The sequence below is a fragment of the Thalia democratica genome, chromosome 8 (genome assembly GCF_965202585.1).
Source record: "Thalia democratica chromosome 8, ktThaDemo2.hap1.1, whole genome shotgun sequence".
Classification (NCBI taxonomy): Eukaryota; Metazoa; Chordata; class Thaliacea; order Salpida; family Salpidae; genus Thalia; species Thalia democratica.
In genome coordinates, this window is record NC_139172.1 from 8,577,451 (window position 1) to 8,599,814 (window position 22,364).

The 22,364-nt window shown below is 28.2% G+C and overlaps 1 protein-coding gene across 1 annotated transcript; it reads left to right on the top strand.

Annotated features, from left to right (window-relative positions):
* The first annotated feature begins 1,093 nt into the window (after positions 1–1,093).
* Positions 1,094–20,530, top strand: LOC145842873 (DNA-directed RNA polymerase II subunit RPB1-like). The gene is made up of 29 exons (XM_082950350.1): positions 1,094–1,165; positions 1,308–1,426; positions 3,665–3,818; positions 4,201–4,346; positions 4,676–4,823; positions 6,112–6,255; positions 6,519–6,830; positions 6,900–7,103; positions 7,319–7,431; positions 8,440–8,662; positions 9,781–9,990; positions 10,078–10,215; positions 10,512–10,637; positions 10,994–11,076; positions 11,362–11,482; positions 11,622–11,708; positions 11,822–11,957; positions 12,203–12,384; positions 12,483–12,656; positions 12,812–13,020; positions 13,187–13,299; positions 13,493–13,707; positions 13,876–14,077; positions 14,171–14,290; positions 14,587–14,708; positions 15,363–15,545; positions 17,262–17,483; positions 17,938–18,085; positions 18,951–20,530. The coding sequence occupies exons 1-29, from the start codon at positions 1,094–1,096 to the stop codon at positions 20,528–20,530; spliced, it is 6,006 nt and encodes a 2,001-aa protein (XP_082806476.1).
* Positions 20,531–22,364: the final 1,834 nt, after the last annotated feature.

The following is a 22,364-nucleotide window of genomic DNA, read 5'->3' on the forward strand; positions in this document are numbered from 1 at the left end:
GAAGCTGCAGGTTTATAAAACCTATAAAAAGTTTCCTGAGATTTAGTTACTTTTAGCATCAATAATGCATTTAAAAAAACTCAATTAAGTTCAAAATAGTTAAAAAAGGGTACAAGTACCTTTTTTTGTCTATTTAATTTTAAATATGCTCTTTTTTTAAAGAGCTAATGACCTGAAATAAGAAACTCGTACAAAGCTTAAGTTTTAATGTTTTTTTTTTCCAATCTCAATCGGATATTTGTTTTTTTCTACAAAAACTATCAAATACAAATTTGTGTTAAATCAGATTTATTACATAAACATGGTCAACAAAAAAAAAAACTTTTTTACTATAAAAAGGTAGAAAAGTAACATTTTAATTTTGCATAAAAATGTAAAAACAAATTTTATAGCTTTTTTATTCAAATTATTTTTTGTTCAAGTTTGCATACTTATATGAAGTAGTTAATAAGTTCAATTACTAAGTGAATGTTACTAAAAAATACTTTAATTACTTGAATAATATTATTACATCCTTGCACGTGAATTAAAAAACTTCAAGTCTATTTTTATTTATGTGGTTCAGCACTACAAAGGTTTAAAACATTTTTTATCTTAAAATTTGTTGAAGCTTTCAAGTAAAACAGCTTCAAGTTGAAAAGTCATATATAATTATTTTTATCAGTAAAATTACAAAATAAAAGATAAACCATATATTTTAGTACTTATTTGATGAAAATGTTTGATATTTATTCTTAAAACTTTCTAAAACTTATTCAAAAAAATCTTTTACAAAGCTGCTTCAAGTTCAATTGTTTACTTATCAAAATTTGTTTTATACTTCAAAGTTAAATATATATTTAGTTACTTTAATTGTGCTTAAATTAAAAAAAAATTAAACCAAAATCAGAAACTGTTTATTGACCTTAACGAAGTCAACTTTTAAGATAAGTATAAGACATGTACAAAAGAAGCTAGAAAATTAATCAGCAGTAAACAGTCATTCTTCTTATAAGTTAACAAAATATGATTAAAACAAGTTATAACTGTACATTTAATTTTAAAACGTACTAGACTATTTTTTGTTTAATTTACAGATGAGTGTATATTAAAAATGTTAATGGATGATTGTAAATTAGCAAAAGTTACTGCTGTACAGTTCTCAGTTATTAGCCCTGAAGAATGGGTTTGTTTAAACCAATATTAAGTTTCTTTTCCCGCCTTAAAATGTTTTTTATGAAAATATTTAAAGCTTAACTGCAACAAAATTTTATTTATCTGAACAGTTTTTAACACAAAAAAAACTGATTTTAAATTTTTTCATACAGAAAAGGCTTTCTGTTGTCGATGCTACTGGAATTATATATCCAAGATGCACAGATGGTGGTAAACCTTTGTTAAATGGTTTAATGGATCCTCGTCAAGGTTGTCCTGACAGAATTTCGAGGTCTTTTATTGCTTTAAATTTTTTAATTACGTAGCAGCTGGCGCCTTAAATTTTTAATAATTAAAATTCGAGCATTATACTTTTTCTTGATTTAAAACAGGTGTTGGATAAATAAACTGTTTATTAAAAAAAATCTAAATATGTATTGCAACTTGTTTTTTTTAAACGAAAAATAATCTATTAAAAGTCTACCACCCATCTAAATAAAAATATATATTATTAGAAATAATAAATATAATTAAATTCAAACTTGAGACCAAACATTTTTTTGTTTATCAAACTAGAAAATTAAACTTAAAATAAAGTTTTAATGTTATCAATAAAATGGAACAAATTTCAAATTTAGCTTCTAAGACAAAAGTTATCACAAACAAAAGTTTTAGCAGGACAAAGTAGAGCTTATTAGCAACTGATATTTCTAATGTGTTTTAAATTTAAATATATTAGAAAAAGTATTTGGTTAAAAATGTAATTTTATTATAAGATAAGACTTTTTTTAATGGTCGAAGGGTATCTTTTTCTACATAGTTTTTTACTTGTTCGTTGTATCTTAAAGATTTTTATCTGAGATATCATATAGTTTTACAGATTATTGAGATCTATACCAAATTTTGAAAATTAACAGGTTAAAGTTGCTGAGTTTAAATGGTTGAATATAAAAGGTCTAAATTATAAATTTAAAAAAAAGACAGTCTCATTAACAAAACTTTCTTTCCCTTCGAATTTTAAACTTTCATCTTAAGCATCTTAAAAATTATTTTTGTTAGTTTTATCTAACACGGCCCAAACAGCACTGAACTTTAAGTAGAGTCAAACTAGTATTTGTAAACAATTCTTAAAATAAAACTTTAAGTAGTCTAATATTATTTCAAAAAAAATTATTCAAAAAAAAAAACTTTTTTGATCACAATTACCAGACTTAAAGTATTAGCTTTTTTTGTTTATGCTTAATGTTTTTGCAAAATGTGTTTTTTGTAAGTGTAAATATAAGTTTTTTTTTTAACTTGAAAAGGGTAAGTTAAACTAAAATTTTTTAATTAAATATAATATAATTTTTTGTTGTAAGAGGTATTGGATACCTAGCAGAAGTATAACATGAATTTCTTATGTTTTCTTAACTTTTTAAACATATAAAAGGGCATACTTCTTTTTCATATTAACATTAGCCCTTATTTACAAAATTTAAAGTTTATAATTAGAGACTTTCAATTTAACAAAAATTAAATCAATTTTTTAGGTATAATCAGTTTTGTGTAAAGTTTCTGATACAAAGATATAGTATAAAAACTTTTCATTATATTCTTTAAAATTTAGTAAAACTCTGTTTTCAGAAATTTAATTAAAATTGTTATGAAGTTAATTTTTTACAATATTTAAAACAGTTTGTAAAGAGCAATTAAAAAAAAATTGTGTTACCAAAGTTTTTTTTTTCTATGCCTTTATAAGTAAATTAAATCAAATACCTGAAATATGTTTTTACAAGAAATAAAGAATTTTTTGCTATCTCCTTCCATTAGGAAACCTATTGAACTCTAACTTTGATCGCTTATATCTCAATAGTGAATTTGTTTTTATAAAAACCTTCTAAGACTAATGGTAGCTGTGTTATTACTGTAAAACATAATAATGTTAATAAAAAAATTAAAAGACTGCAAAAATATTGAAAAAAAAAACTTTTATATCAGAGTAGTGAATTATAGAACTTTAAATGTAATAAAGTTATAGCAAAACTTTTCAAACGGTCTTGTGCAGAATGACACAACTTCAGCTGTATACTTAAAAATTTCTTTGAAGTTTGAAAACTCCTTTATGACAATTAGTCTTCAAACAAAAACCTTTAGTTTATTTATTTTTTTTTCGGGCCCATTGTATCCTTTCCCATGTGTCCTTAAATAAACTTATTTGTCAAAGTATTGATATCTCTGAATATATAATAAAAGCAAGGAAAATTAAAAGTTTTTTTTTCACTTAAGTTGTTTATTGTAATATTCATCAAATCATTTGACCAATAATTAATGGAATACAAATCAAACTACAAAACAATTACTCTGATAGTAATCTAGTAATGACTAATTGTTGTAACAACTAATTAGAAATATGAGAAAACTTGGAATTCTAAGTGTAAGATTATACTTTAATGATTTATACTCAAACTTCGTTTTTGTTACTTACGTTTTTAAAGTCATAAAACTTGCACTTAAAAGTTAAAGTTTTGATTTAAATACATATATTTTTCAGATGTCTAACTTGCACTAAGAATATCAAGGACTGTCCTGGTCACTTTGGACACATATGTCTCAGCAAACCTGTTTTTCACTGCAACTTCATAGAAAAAATAATTAAAATACTTAAATGTGTGTGCTTCTATTGCTCACGTCTTCTTATAGACAAGGTAACATAAATTTGGTACTTTTTTTATATTGTTAAAAATTATTACATTTCAAATTAGCATAAAACTACTTTTTGTTTTATTTAACCAGTTAACTTACACTGTAGAAACTACTTAACAACTTAAAGATTACTGTTTTAGTCCTAGGTTTTTTCAAATTGAGTTTTATTTTAATAAATCACTTGGTATTTAAATTTAACTTTTTATGTTTGTTTTAAATCAAAAAGTTCTAAAGTATTTTCTTTTAAGCTATAATGTACCTAAATATTTAAGTTAATGTTAAAAGGTAATTATATTTTCACACCTTTTTTTCATGAAAAAAAAAACAAGCTTTCTTCAGATTTCCTTTGAGTTTAATATTTTTTAAAGTATACATTAATTTTAGAAAGACTCCAAGCTAAAATTAGTCTTAAAGCATACTAAAAACAACATGCCCAAAAGATTCAAAGCAGTATATGAAATGTGCAAAGGAACTCCATTGTGTATGGGTAGTAATGAAGAGATCCCACCTTGCACAACTGAAACAAGAAAGTATTTTAAATCTATAAAATTTTGTCAAAGTAATTTTCTGAAAATTAATTTAAAAAACAAACTAACAAAAACCTAAGTTGTTTCTTGAATAAATATTTCTTATTATTTTTTCTTAATTTTTATAAGTATTCTAGCATTTAATAATAATAAAAACACCAAAGTAAAACAAATAAATCACATGTAGTAATTTAAAACTTATAGGATAATAAAACATTAAATGTTTTTTGCTATGTACACAAGTAACGTTGACTTGTTCAAATTAGTTGGTCATTAAGTTTATGTTTGTTAAACCTATATTTAAAATGTACATTTGTAGTCATAACTTGTAGGCAAACAAGTTTGGGATGTGGAAGACATCAACCAAAAAAAATTACAAGGAATGGCTTGAGGCTTGAAGCTGAATGGAAAGAGACCAGTATTGAAGAGCAAGACAAGAAAATGATAATTAATGCTGAATTAGTCATTGAAATTTTTAAGGTTTATGTATAATATTAAGTTATTATTTGAAATTTTTTAGAGTAATAATGTTTTACGTTTTAAATGAGAAGAATTTTAATTACAAAATCAACTACAAAAGTATAAACATAAAGTTATATATATACAAAAGTATTTTTCAAGGTTGCTGTATGGTGAGTAATTTAAGGAAATGGGTATAAAGTTTAGTTGTTTTAAGGGGTCAGAACATTTAAAAACAATTTTTTTTTCAACAATTTAAAATCTTTCCTTAGGTGAAAAATACTTGTTGCTGTGCTTTTTTTTATATAGTTCTTTCGTATAGCTAAGCTATTCGTTAATAATTGTTATGTCTTTATTTTGTTAGCTAAGTAGACCAGCTTTTTCTATTATACTTTTATATTGTAGTGTTAAACTCTGTTTAAGTAGTTAAGTACTTGTTTGTCAGGTAAGCAAGAGCCATTGATATATATTAAATTTTCAACTGTGTTTAACTTCATACATTGCTTGTAAGTATACAAAACTTGTTTTGTATATAAACTTTTAAAATAATTACAGTTTTATTATATAGTTTTAGTATTGTTAGCCTGTGAAACTAGTTCTACAACTACAAATGTTCAACACTTTTTGAAACATAGCTAGCCCATAAGTATTTAGTACTGTTTTAATGATGACTATCTTAAAAATTTAAAAACTATTGCTAACTTGGTAAACACAACTGGTTTTAACGTTGAGTACAAGTTAATTAAAGATACATAACTAAAACATTTAAACATTAAAAAAACTATAAAAGTTTTTAAACTCGAATACTTTTTTATTACCTCGTTATAAATTTGAGGATTTTAACAAAGTTTCTACTATAACATTTAACGTGTACAACTAGTTCATTTCAATTATACTGATATTTTTCTAATTGTTTTAAATTTTAAACAATATTAGTATGACACATCAGATCAGCATAAATTTCATTTGAACTTAGCAAGTAATAATAACAAATAGACTTAAATTTTAAAATCAGTATAATATGTATATAAAGTTTTCACTTGAATTTGCGACCGCATGTAAGTTTTGACTGTACATCTAATTTCAAAAAATTTAAGTCAAACGTTGATTTCAGACTCAATAGGTTACAATGGCAATGTTGAAAAGCAATAGGTTTTATTTATTTCATTAGTTCACTTAAAAAGATTTAAAGAATCTAGTGGAGTATGAATACATGCAATTAAAATGTTGTTAATGAAAACATAAAACACTGTTTTTTATAATTAAATTCATTCTAACTATCTATGTTACCAATAATTAAAATTAATAGCGGATGTCAGATGAAGATTGTGAAGTGCTCGGTTTCAACCCAATGTACTGCAGACCAGAATGGATGATCTTAAGTGTACTTCCAGTTGCACCGTTGTGCGTCAGGCCTGCTGTTAGTCAAGGTGTTGGATCTGCTAGATGCCAGGTTGACAAACTAATTTAAAACATTGTTTGAAAAAGTAAACTTAATTGAGAAAAAAAAACTAGAATAAGAAAAAAAAGTTACTACTATTAATGTTTAGTAATTTTTTATTATTTTTAATTTCACTAAACTTAAAATTTAATTTTCAAACCGAGACACTCTGAATTCTTGAAACTTTTTCAATAAGTAGGATAATACATTGTCAAGTATTAAAGCATGTTTTTTCGTCTTGTAATAACCTTGAACTCGGTTCATCTTTGTCGTAGGACGATCTGACGCACAAGTACGCTGACATTGTGAAGGCAAACGAGCATTTGAAAAGAGACGAGTTGAACGGTGTGGCAGGCCACGTGCTGCAGGAAGACGTCGACCTGCTCCAGTACCACTGCGCCACTCTTTTCGACAACGAGATACCCGGCGTGAACAAAGCCATGCAGAAGAGCGGCAGACCGCTAAAGTCTATCAAGCAGCGGCTGAAGGCCAAAGAGGGCAGGGTTCGCGGCAACCTGATGGGAAAGCGGGTTGACTTTTCCGCACGAACCGTTATCACACCTGATCCGAACCTGAAAATTGATCAGGTTAGTTATATTTACAAATTCTAAAATACTGTGTGGTTTTTAAAAAAAATTAACATGATACAATTACAGGTCGGTATTCCAAGAGCAATAGCAGCAAACCTGACGTATCCTGAAATTGTGACGGTTTTCAATATTGAGCGAATGCAGAAACTAGTCGCAAGAGGTCCTAATTGTTATCCAGGTGCAAAATATATTATACGTGATAACGGCAGCAGAGTCGACTTGAGGTTTCATCCACGACCAAGTGACCTTCATCTGCAGTTAGGATACAAGGTTTGCAAACTTTCCAGTAGATTAAAGTTTTTATTCTACCCATGTTTTAGTAATTAAAAAGTGAGGTATTTGACTTAACCACTGGGATGAATGGGAAAACCCATACTGTAAATACAGTTATATGAAACTTATAAAACACATTTTTAAATATTTTTAAGCACTAGAACTTAAAATGCAATATTTTTTTGTGTAGTCATTAAATATTATAATCCAAGGTTGAGCGCCATCTTCAAGACAATGACATTGTAGTTTTCAACCGTCAGCCAACTCTTCACAAAATGAGTATGATGGGACATAGAATAAAGACCCTTCCTTGGTCTACTTTTAGGTATCACATTACATACTATCTTAAAATAAGAAAAATTTTACTAAAATAAAGATATCTCATTACCAAAAATGGTTATTATTCATATACCTGTAAACTACGAAACTTAATAAAAGTTACCCAAGACTTAACTTGCTTTTTTCTTAGAATATAACTATTGTTCTTAAAGTTCAATAGTTTTATTTTAAAACGAAACTGAATAAAAAGCTTAGGAATTTAGTAATTTTAGTTTTATTCCTTCGTGCAGTGTTAATGTCTAATCAAAATCTCAATGTAACAATAAAAACCACTATTATAAATATCTATTATTATGAGAAACATTTTTACCTAGAGTTAAGCTTATAACGTAAAACTAGTATTAATCTCTATCAACATAAATCTAAAAAATTAAAAGTAACCCTAATTTTGTTATGAAAAAAAAAAGAAAAAAGCTTTTTATGTAGAATAAGGTTAATCAAAACGTCAAGAATAAAGCAAAGACATTAAAATAATCTTTTAAACAAATAGTAAATTTTGAGAAAAATTTAAGAAATCTGGAGTAACTAACAATTCTATTTAAACTTTGAAATTTGAAAAACCTCCAAACGTATATTTATGAAAATATTTTTTTCTTTTCATTTCAATCCAATAAATTTTGTAAATTTCAAATCATTTGACTAGTTTAACAAGATACATGATTTAACTTGAAAAATATTTTTAATTTTTTTAAATTTTACTAGGTAGTTTTATTGGTTACTTGTTTGAATATCTTATAAAAAAGTTAGCCAAATAATTTCATAATATTTAATCAAGTTTAACAGTTTTAATTAGAATTTAAAGTATCTAATAGCTTCAAACATTTTTTTATTTACTTTTGAAACAGTAATGAACATTGTTACTAACAATCTTTGAAGTAGTTTTACAAGTATCAAGATATTTAATGCTTGTACGAACAAGTAAAAGTTTAACCTGTCCTAGTAAAGATATAGTTTAAATATTCTGCAACATTTGATAAAAAAGAAAATTTTCTAGGTTAAACTTGTCAGTAACAACGCCTTACAATGCTGATTTTGACGGGGATGAAATGAACTTACATGTCCCACAGGCAATGGAAACAAAGGCAGAAATTCAAGAGTTGGCGATGACAACCAAACTCATAGTTACGCCCCAATCAAATCGTCCCGTGATGGGAATCGTTCAAGATACCTTAACTGGTGTAAGAAAACTGACGAAAAGAGATACTTTCATTACAAGGGTTTTCTGTTGCTTAAAACTTATACTCTACAAAAACGTTATGCTTAAAAGATTTTAAAAGTTATTGATTTTTTTCTTAAAGTTTCATCCTTATTATAGTAAAAAATGCTAGTAACACAGAAAACTCGGATATGTACAGGGTTACCTAGAATCCTGGAAAAACCTAGAATTTGACAATTAAGGCAAATAAACTGGAAAAACTTAGAATCTTAGAAATTTTGAAAAAAAAGCTAGAAAAAACCTGGAATTATAAACAAAAGTCATAAAAAAACCTTTTTTTGTACAATTTTTACATGAAATGTAATGAAGTTTTGATATGATACAAAAATCTATTATATAGATTTAAAAAAACTTCATCATCAAATACTGTTTTTATCAAAAAACAAATTAAAGTATCCTCACTGTATCTTTTAAATATTTTTATACTGTTTAACACAGTTTTTTAATCTTCAACTTAACTTAGAACTAAAAATAGACTCAAAAATATGTACTTTTAAAAACCTGGAAGAAAATTTGAAAGTCTGGAGAAAATTTTCCAAAAAACAGTGACAACCCTGTATATAAGATTATTTATTTAGGACAAAACTTAAGATAAAACAATAAAGTTAATTAATATGTTTTGTTAAATATTTTCACCAAAAATTATAAAAATAGGTCATAAATAAATTGATATAAAATTTTTAACTGTCAAATACTTAAAGATAAATTACTTTTCTAAAATATATTTTTTTACTTAATTCAAGTTTTTGTATAGGTATTTAAACTTAAAAATTAGATTAATTATCAGTTTTTTTATTTTTTATTTTTTCTTAACAAACTGACCATTTTTAAAATACAATTTTGAAAATTCTTACATATATAATAAGTAAGTTAAGTAACGTTACGTAACTTACATATATAAAAAGTAAGTTTAGTAACTTGAGTATATCTTACTACAAAAACTATTTAAACATCGATTTTTTTTTATCTAACCAAATATTATTAATAGGTGATGAAAATACCATAAATAATCATTGTCGAATCAAAATAAATTCTTGAATTATTGATTACCAAAAACTTTCTTTTACTAATAAGTATTTCAATATTGATTTAAGACAAATACTATAAAAACTTAAACAGGAGATGTTTATGAATTTATTAATGTACTTGGAAGACTGGGATGGAATGGTGCCTCAGCCAGCCATACTGAAACCGAAAGCTTTATGGACGGGCAAGCAGCTGTTCACATTGGTCATACCCGCTGGGATAAACTGCATACGAGCTCATTCAACGCACCCTGAAGGTGAAGATACTGGCCCGTATAAGCACATTTCACCAGGCGACACAAAGGTAGTTTGAACTAATAAACAATTATGTGTACACATTATCTTAATTAACCAAGTTTCATTTGACAACTGTCTTCTCTCGAATTGCTAGGTGGTTGTTGAAAATGGAGTGCTTATCAGCGGTATTCTGTGTAAGAAATCTCTCGGAACTTCTTCTGGATCACTTTGTCATATTGTTGCACTCGAAAAGTCACATGAAACTTGCAGACTGTTCTATAGTAACGTACAGGTAACACTTGACTTTAATCTCTTACATTGAATTTACAGTATAGTTTCTTAAAGTGTGCAACTAAACTAATTTCAGAATCTCTGTTCAAAACATAAAAAAAATAAAGTTCTGGTTTTCAAACCTAACTCCATTAAAATTTTAAGTTGTACTAAAATACTTAAAATAACTATAACAATAAGTTTAAAGGAAGTTTAAAAAGTGTCAAAAGTTTAAACTAAATATTTTACTTCTTATTACTCTTTAAATTGACTTTTAAAGTTTTTATAAGTTCAATAAATCAATAATACATTAATCAGACAGTGGTGAACCAATGGTTAATGGTTGAAGGCCATTCAATTGGTATTGGAGATGCAATTGCTGACATTAAAACGTACTGCGATATTCAAAGTCAGATTCTAAAAGCAAAACAAGAAGTTTTTGAGGTTGTGTAGTGTTTGCCATCTTGTACATAACAAAAATAAAGACAAAATCACTGATTAATCTATAAGTTAATGCTAGCGACCTTGCTTTTATTGGTTATTTTCAAATGATGTCAAATAGGACATTAGACTATTTATTTTTAGAAGGAAGTTGTTTTAAAAAGTAAACATTTTTTTTAATTTGAAACTCAATTTGTAACATGTTTTAAAAGAGGTTTAAAAAAATAATCTTATTTTGATTTTTATTAACATTTAGAAGTTTGTTACAGCATGTAAGATATTTAGATTTAAAACAAATTATAGTAAAAAGCTAATCTAAAATGAAAGATTTTTTTTATTGTATAATAATTGGTTTATAGGTAATCAGAAAAGCTCGAAATGAAGAGCTCCAACCAACTCCTGGTAATACTCTCCGGCAGACGTTCGAAAATCAAGTAAACAGGTTGACAATTAAGTGTAAAAATTTTGCTTTAAATTTATAACTTTCAAGTAAGCTATATTTTGTTAAATTTAATTATCACAAAAACAAGTTTATTTTAAATATTTTATCCAAGTAAACTTTTTTTTTGTTAAGTTAAAAATCTATATTTGTAATGTAACAACTGAATAAAAAATAATAATAAGCGTATAACATGTTAATCGATGAGTCTTAAGTAAATTTTTCAAACAAAAGTATTACTCTTTTTCTACGTTAAAAAGTTAAATGTAAATAATTTTTACAATGTAGAATATTGAATGACGCTCGTGACAAGACAGGTGCTTCAGCTCAAAAGTCTTTGTCAGAATTTAATAATTTTAAATCAATGGTGGTTGCTGGATCAAAGGGTTCTAAAATCAACATATCACAGGTTCACAAAACATTATTTAGATAAGATATTAATATTAATATTAAAAATTTTTAAATGTTAAGTGATTTTTTTACCAAAAAAAAAATTTGTAAGTGTTTGGTTTGCAAACAAAAAATAAACTAAAAAGTACTTTTTTCAGGTTATTGCAGTAGTCGGGCAGCAGAACGTCGAAGGAAAACGAATCCCGTTTGGGTTTCGGCATAGAACTCTACCTCATTTTATCAAGGTGATCAAGTTAAAATGTAATCTAAAACTTTATGAGTTGTTGTTATCAAAAATTTTTCAAAATATATTTACTTGAAATTTCTATTTCTAACAACCTCCTAACTTGACTTATAGGACGATCATGGTCCGGAGGCCAGAGGGTTCGTTGAAAACTCATACTTGGCCGGCTTGACACCTAGTGAGTTCTTCTTTCACGCCATGGGAGGCAGGGAAGGTCTCATTGACACTGCTGTGAAAACAGCTGAAACAGGTATGTAACAAAGATAGATCATAAACTAAAGTGTTTCTTGGTTGCAAAAGATAACTTAAATGCATATTTGTTGATTTAAATAGTTTTTTGAGTTGCTTCGTACCTTACACTGAAGCTTAAAATTTATATCAAAGTATTTTTCTGTTTTACAACATAGACTTGCAATTGTATAAATGCAAACGTATCAACATTTGGTTGCACTGTAAAACAAAAATACGTAACAAACCAATCCAATTTTTTGCCAGGCTACATACAACGGCGCTTGGTGAAAGCGATGGAAGCGGTGATGGTGAGGTACGACGGCACGGTGAGGCAGTGCAACGACAACATGATCCAGTTCACGTACGGCGAGGACGGGCTCGCGGGGGAGAAAGTTGAGTTTCAGCACCTCACCACGCTCAAACCCAGCGACAAGTCTTTTGAAAAAGTTGGTTTTTGTAGCTTTGATTTTTGAATAAATCTAAAGCGTCAATTTATTTGTATTTAAAAAGTTAACTGTTGAGATTAACATTTTGTTACATATAGAAATTCAAGCTTGACGTTGATAAGGATCGCAATCTTCGCTCCTTGCTCGATGAAGACGTTTTAAAAACGATTCAATGTGATATACGCCACCAGCAAACTATAGAAGACGAGTTTAAAGTTATGCTAGAAGACAGAAAGAATATAAGGCACATATTTCCTTCGGGCCAAAGCAAGGTAACATTTATACTTATGATAATTAACTTGGTTAAGAAGTATTCTAACATTTATTTTAGTATGTAATTTGTTGAAGCGCTAAGTGTGTGAGTTGTAACTTTCTGTTACATGTTTTGTTTCAAATTCGTTGCAAAAAGCTAAATTGTGTTATGCAGGTTGTGCTTCCTGTTAACTTGCATAGACTTATTTGGAATGCTCAAAAAATTTTTAATATTGACATGAGAAAACCAACAGTTTTAAATCCAATTAAAATAATTGAAGAAGTCAAAGAACTGAGTAAAAAATTAGTGGTTGTTTGTGGGAATGACCGACTAAGTAAAGAAGCACAATTTAATGCCACACTATTGTTTAATGTTCATTTGAGGTAAATTTGTAGAACTTTTAATTTTCAGAGTAGTAGTACCAATGAAAGCTATCTTTTAAAGTTTTACTTAAAACCTTAAGTAGTACAGCTTGGCTTAGCATAGTGTTATACAGATTGTAGTATTGTTTTATAGTTGAGTTTTTTTTATTTTTACGAAATTTAAAAGGTCGACCTTGTGTTCACGACGTGTTATTGAAGAGTTCAGATTATCTCCGGAGTCATTTGAGTGGATTATTGGTGAGATTGAAACTAAGTTTCAACAATCTAAAATACATCCAGGTTATATTTTGTTTTATGCTGAAAAAATATTATTCATTGTTAATTTATTGGATGCTGGTTATAATAAAACATACTGACTAAAATAAAAATAATTATTAGTTAAGTTTTTCTATCTAAACTAAACTATTTAAAATGAACTAATACTAAATTAAATTATGTGAAACATAAATTGTCCAGTATTGAAAAATAATAGGTGAAATGGTTGGAGCTCTAGCTGCTCAATCGTTAGGCGAGCCTGCAACTCAGATGACTCTGAACACTTTTCACTATGCTGGTGTTTCCGCTAAAAACGTAACACTTGGTGTTCCTCGCCTCAAAGAGCTAATAAACGTTTCAAAGCGACCTAAAACTCCTTCACTCACCGTGTTTTTGCTCGGACTACCCACTAGGGATGCTCAGCGTTGCAAAGTGGGTACAATGTGTGACCAGTTTAATCTTTAATAAGTTCTATCTGATAAAAACAAATAAAATTGAGAATTTATTCAAAACTTTTTATTAAATCAAAGGTTATTAATTGAGTATTTTTTTAACTTTTTTATTAATAAGTTTATGTATTGACCAAAAATATTTATGCAGGATGTTTTATGCCGATTGGAGCATTCCACTCTGAAAAAGGTTACAACAAACTCGTTGATACTGTACGACCCTGAACCTTTGAGGTCTGTCGTTAGGGAAGACCAAGAATGGGTGAACGTCTACTACGAGATGCCTGATTTTGATGTAGGAAGAATATCGCCGTGGTTGCTCAGAATTGAGCTTGACAGAAAGAGAATGACTGGTACTTTTGATTTGATAAAAACAAAATAAACTATTAAATGTAAAAATCAAGTTGCTTATGTTGTTATAAAATTCTAAATTAAATTTTTTGTAGATAAAAAGTTATCCATGGAGCAGATAGCCGAAAAAATATCAGCTGGTTTTGGTAATGACTTAAATTGCATTTTTAATGACGACAACTCTGAAAAGCTTGTGTTAAGAATTAGAATTATGAGAGATATGTTAGTTTCTAAACTTTTCGAAAATTAACTTAAATTAAAAATTACTTTAAAGCTCAATATGCAAGTCTTAAAACAAAGATTGGAAATAAACAACGTAACTCTTTGTTTGGTTGTATGAAGTTTAAATATACTAAATGTAATTATTGCACTAATAAATTAAAAAAATGAATATTTCAATTAAAAAAAGTCAAACGCACTAGTTAAAAGGTAGTAAAAAAAGCTTAGTTTAAAGAAACTTAAATTTAGTCTCACAGTAGAACAAAGGGCAAAACATTGGTTATTTTATCTTACAGCGATGAAGATAAAATTGACAATCTTTCGGACCAAATGGAAGATGATGTGTTACTTCGTTACATAGAAAACACCGTCTTGTCTGAGTTTACACTTCAGGGAATTCCTCAAATTTCAAAGGTTTCATTGGCAGATTGTTTACTTACCAAATTAGTACTGTAGTTAATTTGAATGAAAATAAATTTGAAAAGTATTTTTATTAAAAAAAATTCTTTTATAACCAGAATAAGTCTGATATAAATTCTTTAAAGTATTTTTTATCATGTCCTTTTGTCTAGGAACTAAAATGTTTGAAATTAAATGCATGTTAGTGTATCTTTAACCTCTTTTGTTTTTATTTTGTATGAGCTCATACCAAAAAGTCAAAGTTAAAATCGGAAGCAAGTTTGTAAAAGTTTGAATAAATGGTTTGAAATTCCAGTAGTTATTTTATTGTCTAATAAATAAAAGTTTTTTTTTTATGTGTTTAATGGTTTTTAGTTCAACGTATGTACAATAGCACATCTTGTTTTAAAAAATACATAGTACACAGTAAAAAATGTTAAATATTAGTTCCGAATATTAAATAATCCAAGTTAAAAAAAATAACTTAAAGATAAAAATCTTAAAACGTTGAGTACGAAACTGGAACACCGGGTATGGAAAATTATATATGTTTAGTAAAGTTATTTCTTTATATTCATTAAAATATTGATTAGCTGATCAATAAAGTGAGGGTATAAAAATATTTACATATACCTATTGTAACATCCTGAAAATAAACAAAAAATTTAGGTATACATGCACTTACCTAAAGAAGAAAAGAAAAAGCGCATAGTGTTCACAAAAGAAGGTGACTTTCAGGCGGTTCAGGACTGGATATTGGAAACTGACGGAACCGCTCTCCAAACTGTTCTCGCTGAAAAAGACGTGGATCCGCAGCGAACCACTTCCAATGATATATGTGAAATTTTTCAGGTTGAAATTATATTAAATCAGTTTTTAACTACTAAAATAACTAACTTAACAAAACTACTTTTTTAGTTTTCCCTTACAATACAGTACTTTTTACTTATTGTAGAAAATACTAGAATCAAAAATCTATTTCTTGAATGATTGATTTCAATAATACTGTTCTTTAAATACAATGTACATTTTTCATGATATTTTTGGTCGAAATAAGCGAAAAAGTATATATGGTATAGGATTTTAAAAAAGTTAACGTTTGAAGGTATTATTCAATCTTACAGGAATTTATCAGTAACCATTTTTTTAAATAAGAACATTAATTAAGTATTTTGCAACAACGGATTTGATAGATTACTTAAATATGCCGAAAACTAAAGTTCTTTTTTAAATTGGACAATAGCATTATTATGACAAGAAATTTTAACATAAATTCTTTCAACCCATTATTTATGCGTCTCAAAGTTTAAAAAGTGAAAAAAAATACTTAATTACTTTCGAAATTGGAAATAAAAGCTACAAAATAAAAATACTAAGCAGTTTTATGTGCTATTTAGTTTAAACATTTAAATTAATTAAGACAAAAAGCTTTGATGCAAGCTTGCAACAGGTTTTAACTAATAACTTAACTACTAAACAGTCACTAAACAAAAAAAAAGTTTTGATAAGTTTAAATTGTTTTAAATTATTGTATTTTATTTTTAAAAGTTTGACTATTTTCGTATAAAGCAAACTAATTCATTGTAAATCTATGCTTTTTGCTTATTAGTAACCATCAACAAGAATACTACTGATTTATTTAAAACTATTCACTGCATAAGCTAGTTTTGCTCACTTGTTAAAAAGCTATTTTAAAAATATATCTTTAAATCATATTTTAATCTTAAATAGTTAAACAATAAGTAATAGTTACAATTAAGATTTTAGTTAGCTTAATAATCAGTTTAAAATAACATAAATTTAATAAAAGGTATAACATTATGATATACGAAATACAACTCGAAAAATAAATAAAAAAATTAATTGTGAGTTGCGCTTCTTTACTTTGAAATTAAGTTCAAACATTTAAATTTGATAGTTTTTCATAAATAAGTTGCTTAAGAATTTGTAGTTGTTTTGTTCAACTTTTCTTATTTTGAATTGGTTATTTAAGCTCAGAACTTTGTTTTAACATTTTTGGATATGATAGTTCTCAATTTTGTTGGTAATTTTATGTTCTTGAATGCGTTTAAGATTTTTTTTATTAATGTTCCTATGTAGGGTAAGTCCGTGTGGAATATGTAGCAAATGGTCTTTGTATTCAAACAAAAATTAAACTTAGTTGAAAAGACAAATTAGATGTAAAATATCTTTTATACGCCTAAATAAATAGAAGATGATTTTAAAGTATTCAACACAAAAGTTATTTTTATTTGTGATGTAAAGTGTTTTGAAAAATGAAACATTGAATCTTTTATTCCTATATTCGTGTTTTTTTATTTATATAAATGATAATAAATTAACATAAATATCTTACGGTTGAAAATTGATATAAAGGAAATATCAATAAGTATTTTTTGTATTAAAACGTTTTTATTTGATATTCCTTTTAATATAGTAATTTCTCATTGCAGACTTTTAAGCAAACACAAATTCTACAACTAAGTATCTTTGGCTTGTAAAAAATCTAAAAATTTAATTAATGAGACTAATTAAACATTGCATTTTTTAAACTTAAATACTTGTTAGGTTTTAGGAATTGAAGCAGCAAGGAGGGCATTAGAGCTTGAACTTAACCACGTGATTAGCTTCGACGGTTCCTATGTTAACCAGCGTCACCTTTCGTTGCTATGCGACGTGATGACTAGCAAAGGTCATCTGATGCCCATAACAAGACACGGAATCAACAGACAAGAAACTGGTGCTTTGATGAGGTGCTCATTTGAAGAGTGCGTTGATATTTTAATGGAGGTTAACAATTTTTGTACTTTGAAAATCCTATACTAGGTTTTTTTTTTCTGTTCACTATGAAGTTAATTTCTGTTTTAGATATTTAAGCTACTTAGTTTCAAGTTTAATTTTTGTGATTATAAAACCATATTTGTAATTTAAATTAAAAAAAAATTTAAGTAAAACTTAAAATTGTCGAAGACCTTTTTTGCAAAATTCAGGATAAATATTGAGAAAAGCTAACATTTTTTAAACATCAGTAACTCAATTTAAAAAATCTTTGACAAAAGATTATAAAAAAGTTATTAATAACTGTAAATTAAAATAATAAGTTACTTAAATATCTAACTTAAGAATTTACGTGAGGAAGATAACGACAAAAATAAATAAAAGCTAAAAGGTTTAAGTTCAAAGTTTTTAACTACTTTTTCTCTTTTGTCATCAAATAAAACAAATAAAATTTATCAATTTTTAGGCTTCCAGCTCATCTCACCGTGACCTGATGGACGGAGTGTCGCAGAATATCATGCTCGGTCAGATGATGCCTGGCGGGACCGGTTCGTTCGAGTTGATGCTGGACGCAGAAAAGTGCAAGCAGGCAGTCGACTTGCCTTATCAATCGTGTAAGTTTCTATATCAATATAAATTAAAGTTTTACTTTTGGAGTTTTAAAGTTAAAAGGCGCTCAATAAAAGTGTTTACATCTGAAGTAGTGTATATTACTAATTGTTTATGCATTTGTACAACCACAATTAATTATTAAAATAGACAAGTTGTAAATTTTAAAAGTACGTCGAAAGTAAATGGTAATTCTATTAATACAATGAATAAGTTTTGCCTCTTTAACTAATTTAACAATTACATTTAATAACTAAATTGAAGGTATTCAAAATGTCTCTTTATATTAAAGTTGGGTGTAAATTATAAAGCCATAATTGTGCCTTAAGTTTATCAGTTAAGTAACCGAGAAAACAGATTTAAAAGTTTTTGTTAAGTGCGCATACTATAAATATTTATGTCTACACCAGGGTTTCCCAAACTTTTATTCAGAAGTAAATAAAAATCAAAAAAACTTTAGCCCCCCTTCAACACAATTTCTCAAAAAAATACCATTAAAAAAGCTTAAGACCTTTTTTTTTTGCTCTTCATCATCAACTCTAGAATACAAATTTCATTCATGTAATTTTCAAATAATGACCTCCTACCTCCCCTGTGCCTCCTTTACTTTTCATGGCCTTTTTTGGCCCCTTAGCTACTTATGGCCCCCTGAATTTCTGTAATAGCTCCCAAGGGGCCACTTAGGAAAATCTGGCCTACACAAACGATAATTATTTATATGTGTTGTCAAACACTAAGTTTGAAAAGTTCTGTAAGAAATAATGATAATTAAACTTAATACTTAAAAACTTAAGCTTTTTGTTAAATTTGCAATACAGTTTTTAAAGTTAAAGAACCACCAGATAACTAACTTTATTATTAACTTTATAGGTGGAGGATATCTCGGTATGTCAACTGGAGGTGTGACACCACTTGTTTATCCTGGATCTGATGGAAGTGAAACCCCGTTTGCTGGCTGCTTCACTCCATCATCCGGTTTGTCTCCAGCTACTGCAATGTTTTCGCCTGACCCTTATTCTCCTGGAAGCCTCAGTCCGGCATGGTCAAGTCCCGGAACTTCAGAAAGTTCTTTAAGTCCAAAAAATTCTCCCTACATTCCTTCGCCGAACAACAATATGTTCTCTCCAGATCTCTTTCCAATTTCACCAGAATTAGAACTGAATTCTCCTAAATCAAACTGCGGTTCAACTTTCAGTGGGGAGTTCAGTCCGACGCATCAATCCATACCCCTAGACTTAAATTTAATGACTCCTAAAAGCTCAAAAATTTCTCCTGCTTTTTCCAACTCCCCAACTTATAGCCCAACAAGCCCAAGGTATTCTCCAACATCGCCAAATTATTCACCAACGTCGCATGTGTATACACCGACAAGTCCAAACTACTCTCCAGTTAGTCCAAATTATTCTCCAGTCAGTCCTAATTATTCGCCTACGAGCCCCAACTACTCGCCAACAAGCCCGAATTATTCGCCAACCAGTCCAAATTTCTCTCCTACAAGTCCAAGCTATTCTCCTACTAGCCCGAACTTTTCTCCTACTAGTCCAAGCTATTCTCCAACTAGTCCGAATTATTCACCAACTAGTCCTAAGTACTCACCTACTAGCCCAAGTTATACACCAACCAGTCCTAAGTATTCTCCTACTAGTCCGAATTATTCACCAACTAGTCCTAAGTATTCTCCTACAAGTCCGTCTTACAAACAAACAAGCCCATCTTACAGTCCATCAAGTCCGTCTTTTAGTCCGCTAAGTCCATCGTATAGTCCAACAAATCCAGCTTATAGCCCCACAAGTCCTTCTTACAGCCCCACAAGTCCTTCTTACAGCCCTTCAAGTCCTTCTTACAGCCCGTCAAGTCCTTCTTACGGCTCAACTAGTCCAAGCTGCAGTCCGACTGGTTCAAACGTTGCGAGTCCATGTTACAGCCCTGGAAGTCCTGTATACAGTCCGAGTAGTCCTGCATATAGTCTAACTAGTCCCAGATATAGTCCTACAAGTCCTAGCTACAACCCAGTTAGCCCCTACAGTTCACCCAAAAGTCCAAGCTACAGTCCACCTCGTGCTAACCAAACTAGCCCTTCTTATATTCCTAGTTATGCTCCAGCAAGTCCTGAATACTCGCCTAGCTACAGTCAAGAAAGTCCAACTTCTCCAAAATACAGTCCTTCAAGTCCTCAACTGCTTACGAGACAAGATGCCAACTCACAAAATCAAAGCTACAGTATTTCGAGCCCAGAATTAAGCGCAACAACTCCACCGTATGCTGATGGCTCGTTTACACCTTCGAGTCCGATCTACAGTCCAACCTCACCAAGTTACTCGCCGGTGAAAGCAAGCTACTCGCCATGTTACAAGCCAGAAGTTCAAATTTCTGAAGAAGTGGGTGGCACTACACCAGACACCTCTGACCTAAGCCCTAACACTCCAGATTACAGTGAAACTGATTTATAAATCAGTTTAACTTAAAAAGGTGAAATTTTTATAACAATGAATTTTGTTCAAGGTATAATGTACTTTTAGTTAATGATAATATTTTGTTCACACATTATGTTTAAAAAAAAACAACTTTTTGTTATCATGTTTTGGTTTTTAATCGTTACATAACCAATTTCTTACGCTTAACTACTTTGTTAAAAACAACTTTAATTATTAGATGGTTATCTTTTGTTTACGATAAACCTTTTTTCTGATGTCGTTTAAAACTTACAATCAGAGTATCAGTTACAGTTTTTTAATGTTTAAATAAGTTCCTTTAACTATCCCTGTTTTAACAACTTATAGCTGTATAAAAACCTCCGTTATTAAAAGTCTTGAAGTGCTGTAATAAGTTTTGATACTAAATTTTTAGTTGTGTATAATGTATTTAAATAAAATCCTTTTATACCTTATGTACCGCTGTAATTATTACATATAAACATAATGTTTAATTGGTAATTAAAATTAAAACAAAAATGTAAGATGTAGAGAAAGTTCTGTTAAACCTAATTTAAAAAGTAATTGTGAGTACATATAAAGTTTTTTAGTTATTATGAATGTTTAAACTTTAATTAAAAGTATATCATGATGAAATAACATGAAGTATATTAATAATTAAAAGAAGACGGGTTATAATTTGACTTATGTATACATTTAAATAAATTGAATATAAATCTAGTTCTAAGGACATATTAATAAACGTAGTAAGACAATTTGATAAGCATAAACAGTTTTTGTTGAGAAAAAACTATATGAACAATTTTACCTGAACATCCACGTTTTTGAAAAGCAAATTGCAATTAGTTAATCTAAAAACTTAACTAAAAGACACAATTTTTCAAAAGTAAGTTTGAAAACTACGCTCAGGATTTAGAGTAAGTTTTTTTCGTATAAAATATTTCTGCTGTATGGATGGACGACAAAATAAAATTTATAATATATAATATATTTTGAACTATTTTTAATAAACGTTTTTATTACCATAATCCAAGTTCTTAGATCTAAAAAAACTTTTACTATTTGATAAACAACGGGTTGAAGAGATTTAATTTCACCAAAAAATGGGTATTTTAGTATAATACAATTGTTTTCTGTTATAGTTCGTTTAAACATTCTTTGGCCTTCATAGTTTTTAAATAGTCCTTCTGGTTTTTGTTTTTTAAATATCAGTTACCTTTTGAAACGTGACCCTAAGAAAAATTAAAGAGTTTGAATTAATCTTTTACAAAAGTTTTCTAACATATACAAACTTATAGAAAAAATTTAAACTTTTAGTTATGCTAATTCCAACATATTCATAACAAAAACGTTTTTTACAAAATTTTTACAGTGTTTGTAGTTGTGAGCATAATTCTTAAACAAAACAGCTATTTAAGAATAAAGTTAACTGACAAACACCGTGCGATCACTGCTGCAAATAACTTTTTTAGTGATTTAAATATTAAACAAGTATTAAACATATTTAAGTAAAACTAGATTTCTTGAACTTATACACTGATTATTGAACAAAAAAAGCCCAAAATACTGTATCCTAGGACTTTGTGTACTAAAAAATTGAGTAATTGAGTCGTACACTACTAGGATAACGTCATGTACAGGACAAGTCAATTTTTATCCTTTTCTGCTCCAAGTAACTTAAAAGTTAGTAAGTTGATATGCGGTCAATTTTAGCTTTTTTCAAGTCAAAAATGTTGCACAATTTTCCTAAAAAATTAAACTTAATGAAACTAAACACAAAAACTTAATATACTTGAATACTTTTGTCAACTTTTTTGCAATTTTTGTCAAATTTTCAACATTTAGTATAAAG

Bases quoted from the DNA above. Each gene is read 5' to 3' on its own strand.
- LOC145842873 (XM_082950350.1), top strand. From the start codon at position 1,094: ATGTTAATGGATGATTGTAAATTAGCAAAAGTTACTGCTGTACAGTTC. The intron at 3,819-4,200 runs GTAACATAAATT...CATTAATTTTAG, and splicing joins CACGTCTTCTTATAGACAAG to AAAGACTCCAAGCTAAAATT. The intron at 7,432-8,439 runs GTATCACATTAC...AAAATTTTCTAG, and splicing joins CTTCCTTGGTCTACTTTTAG to GTTAAACTTGTCAGTAACAA.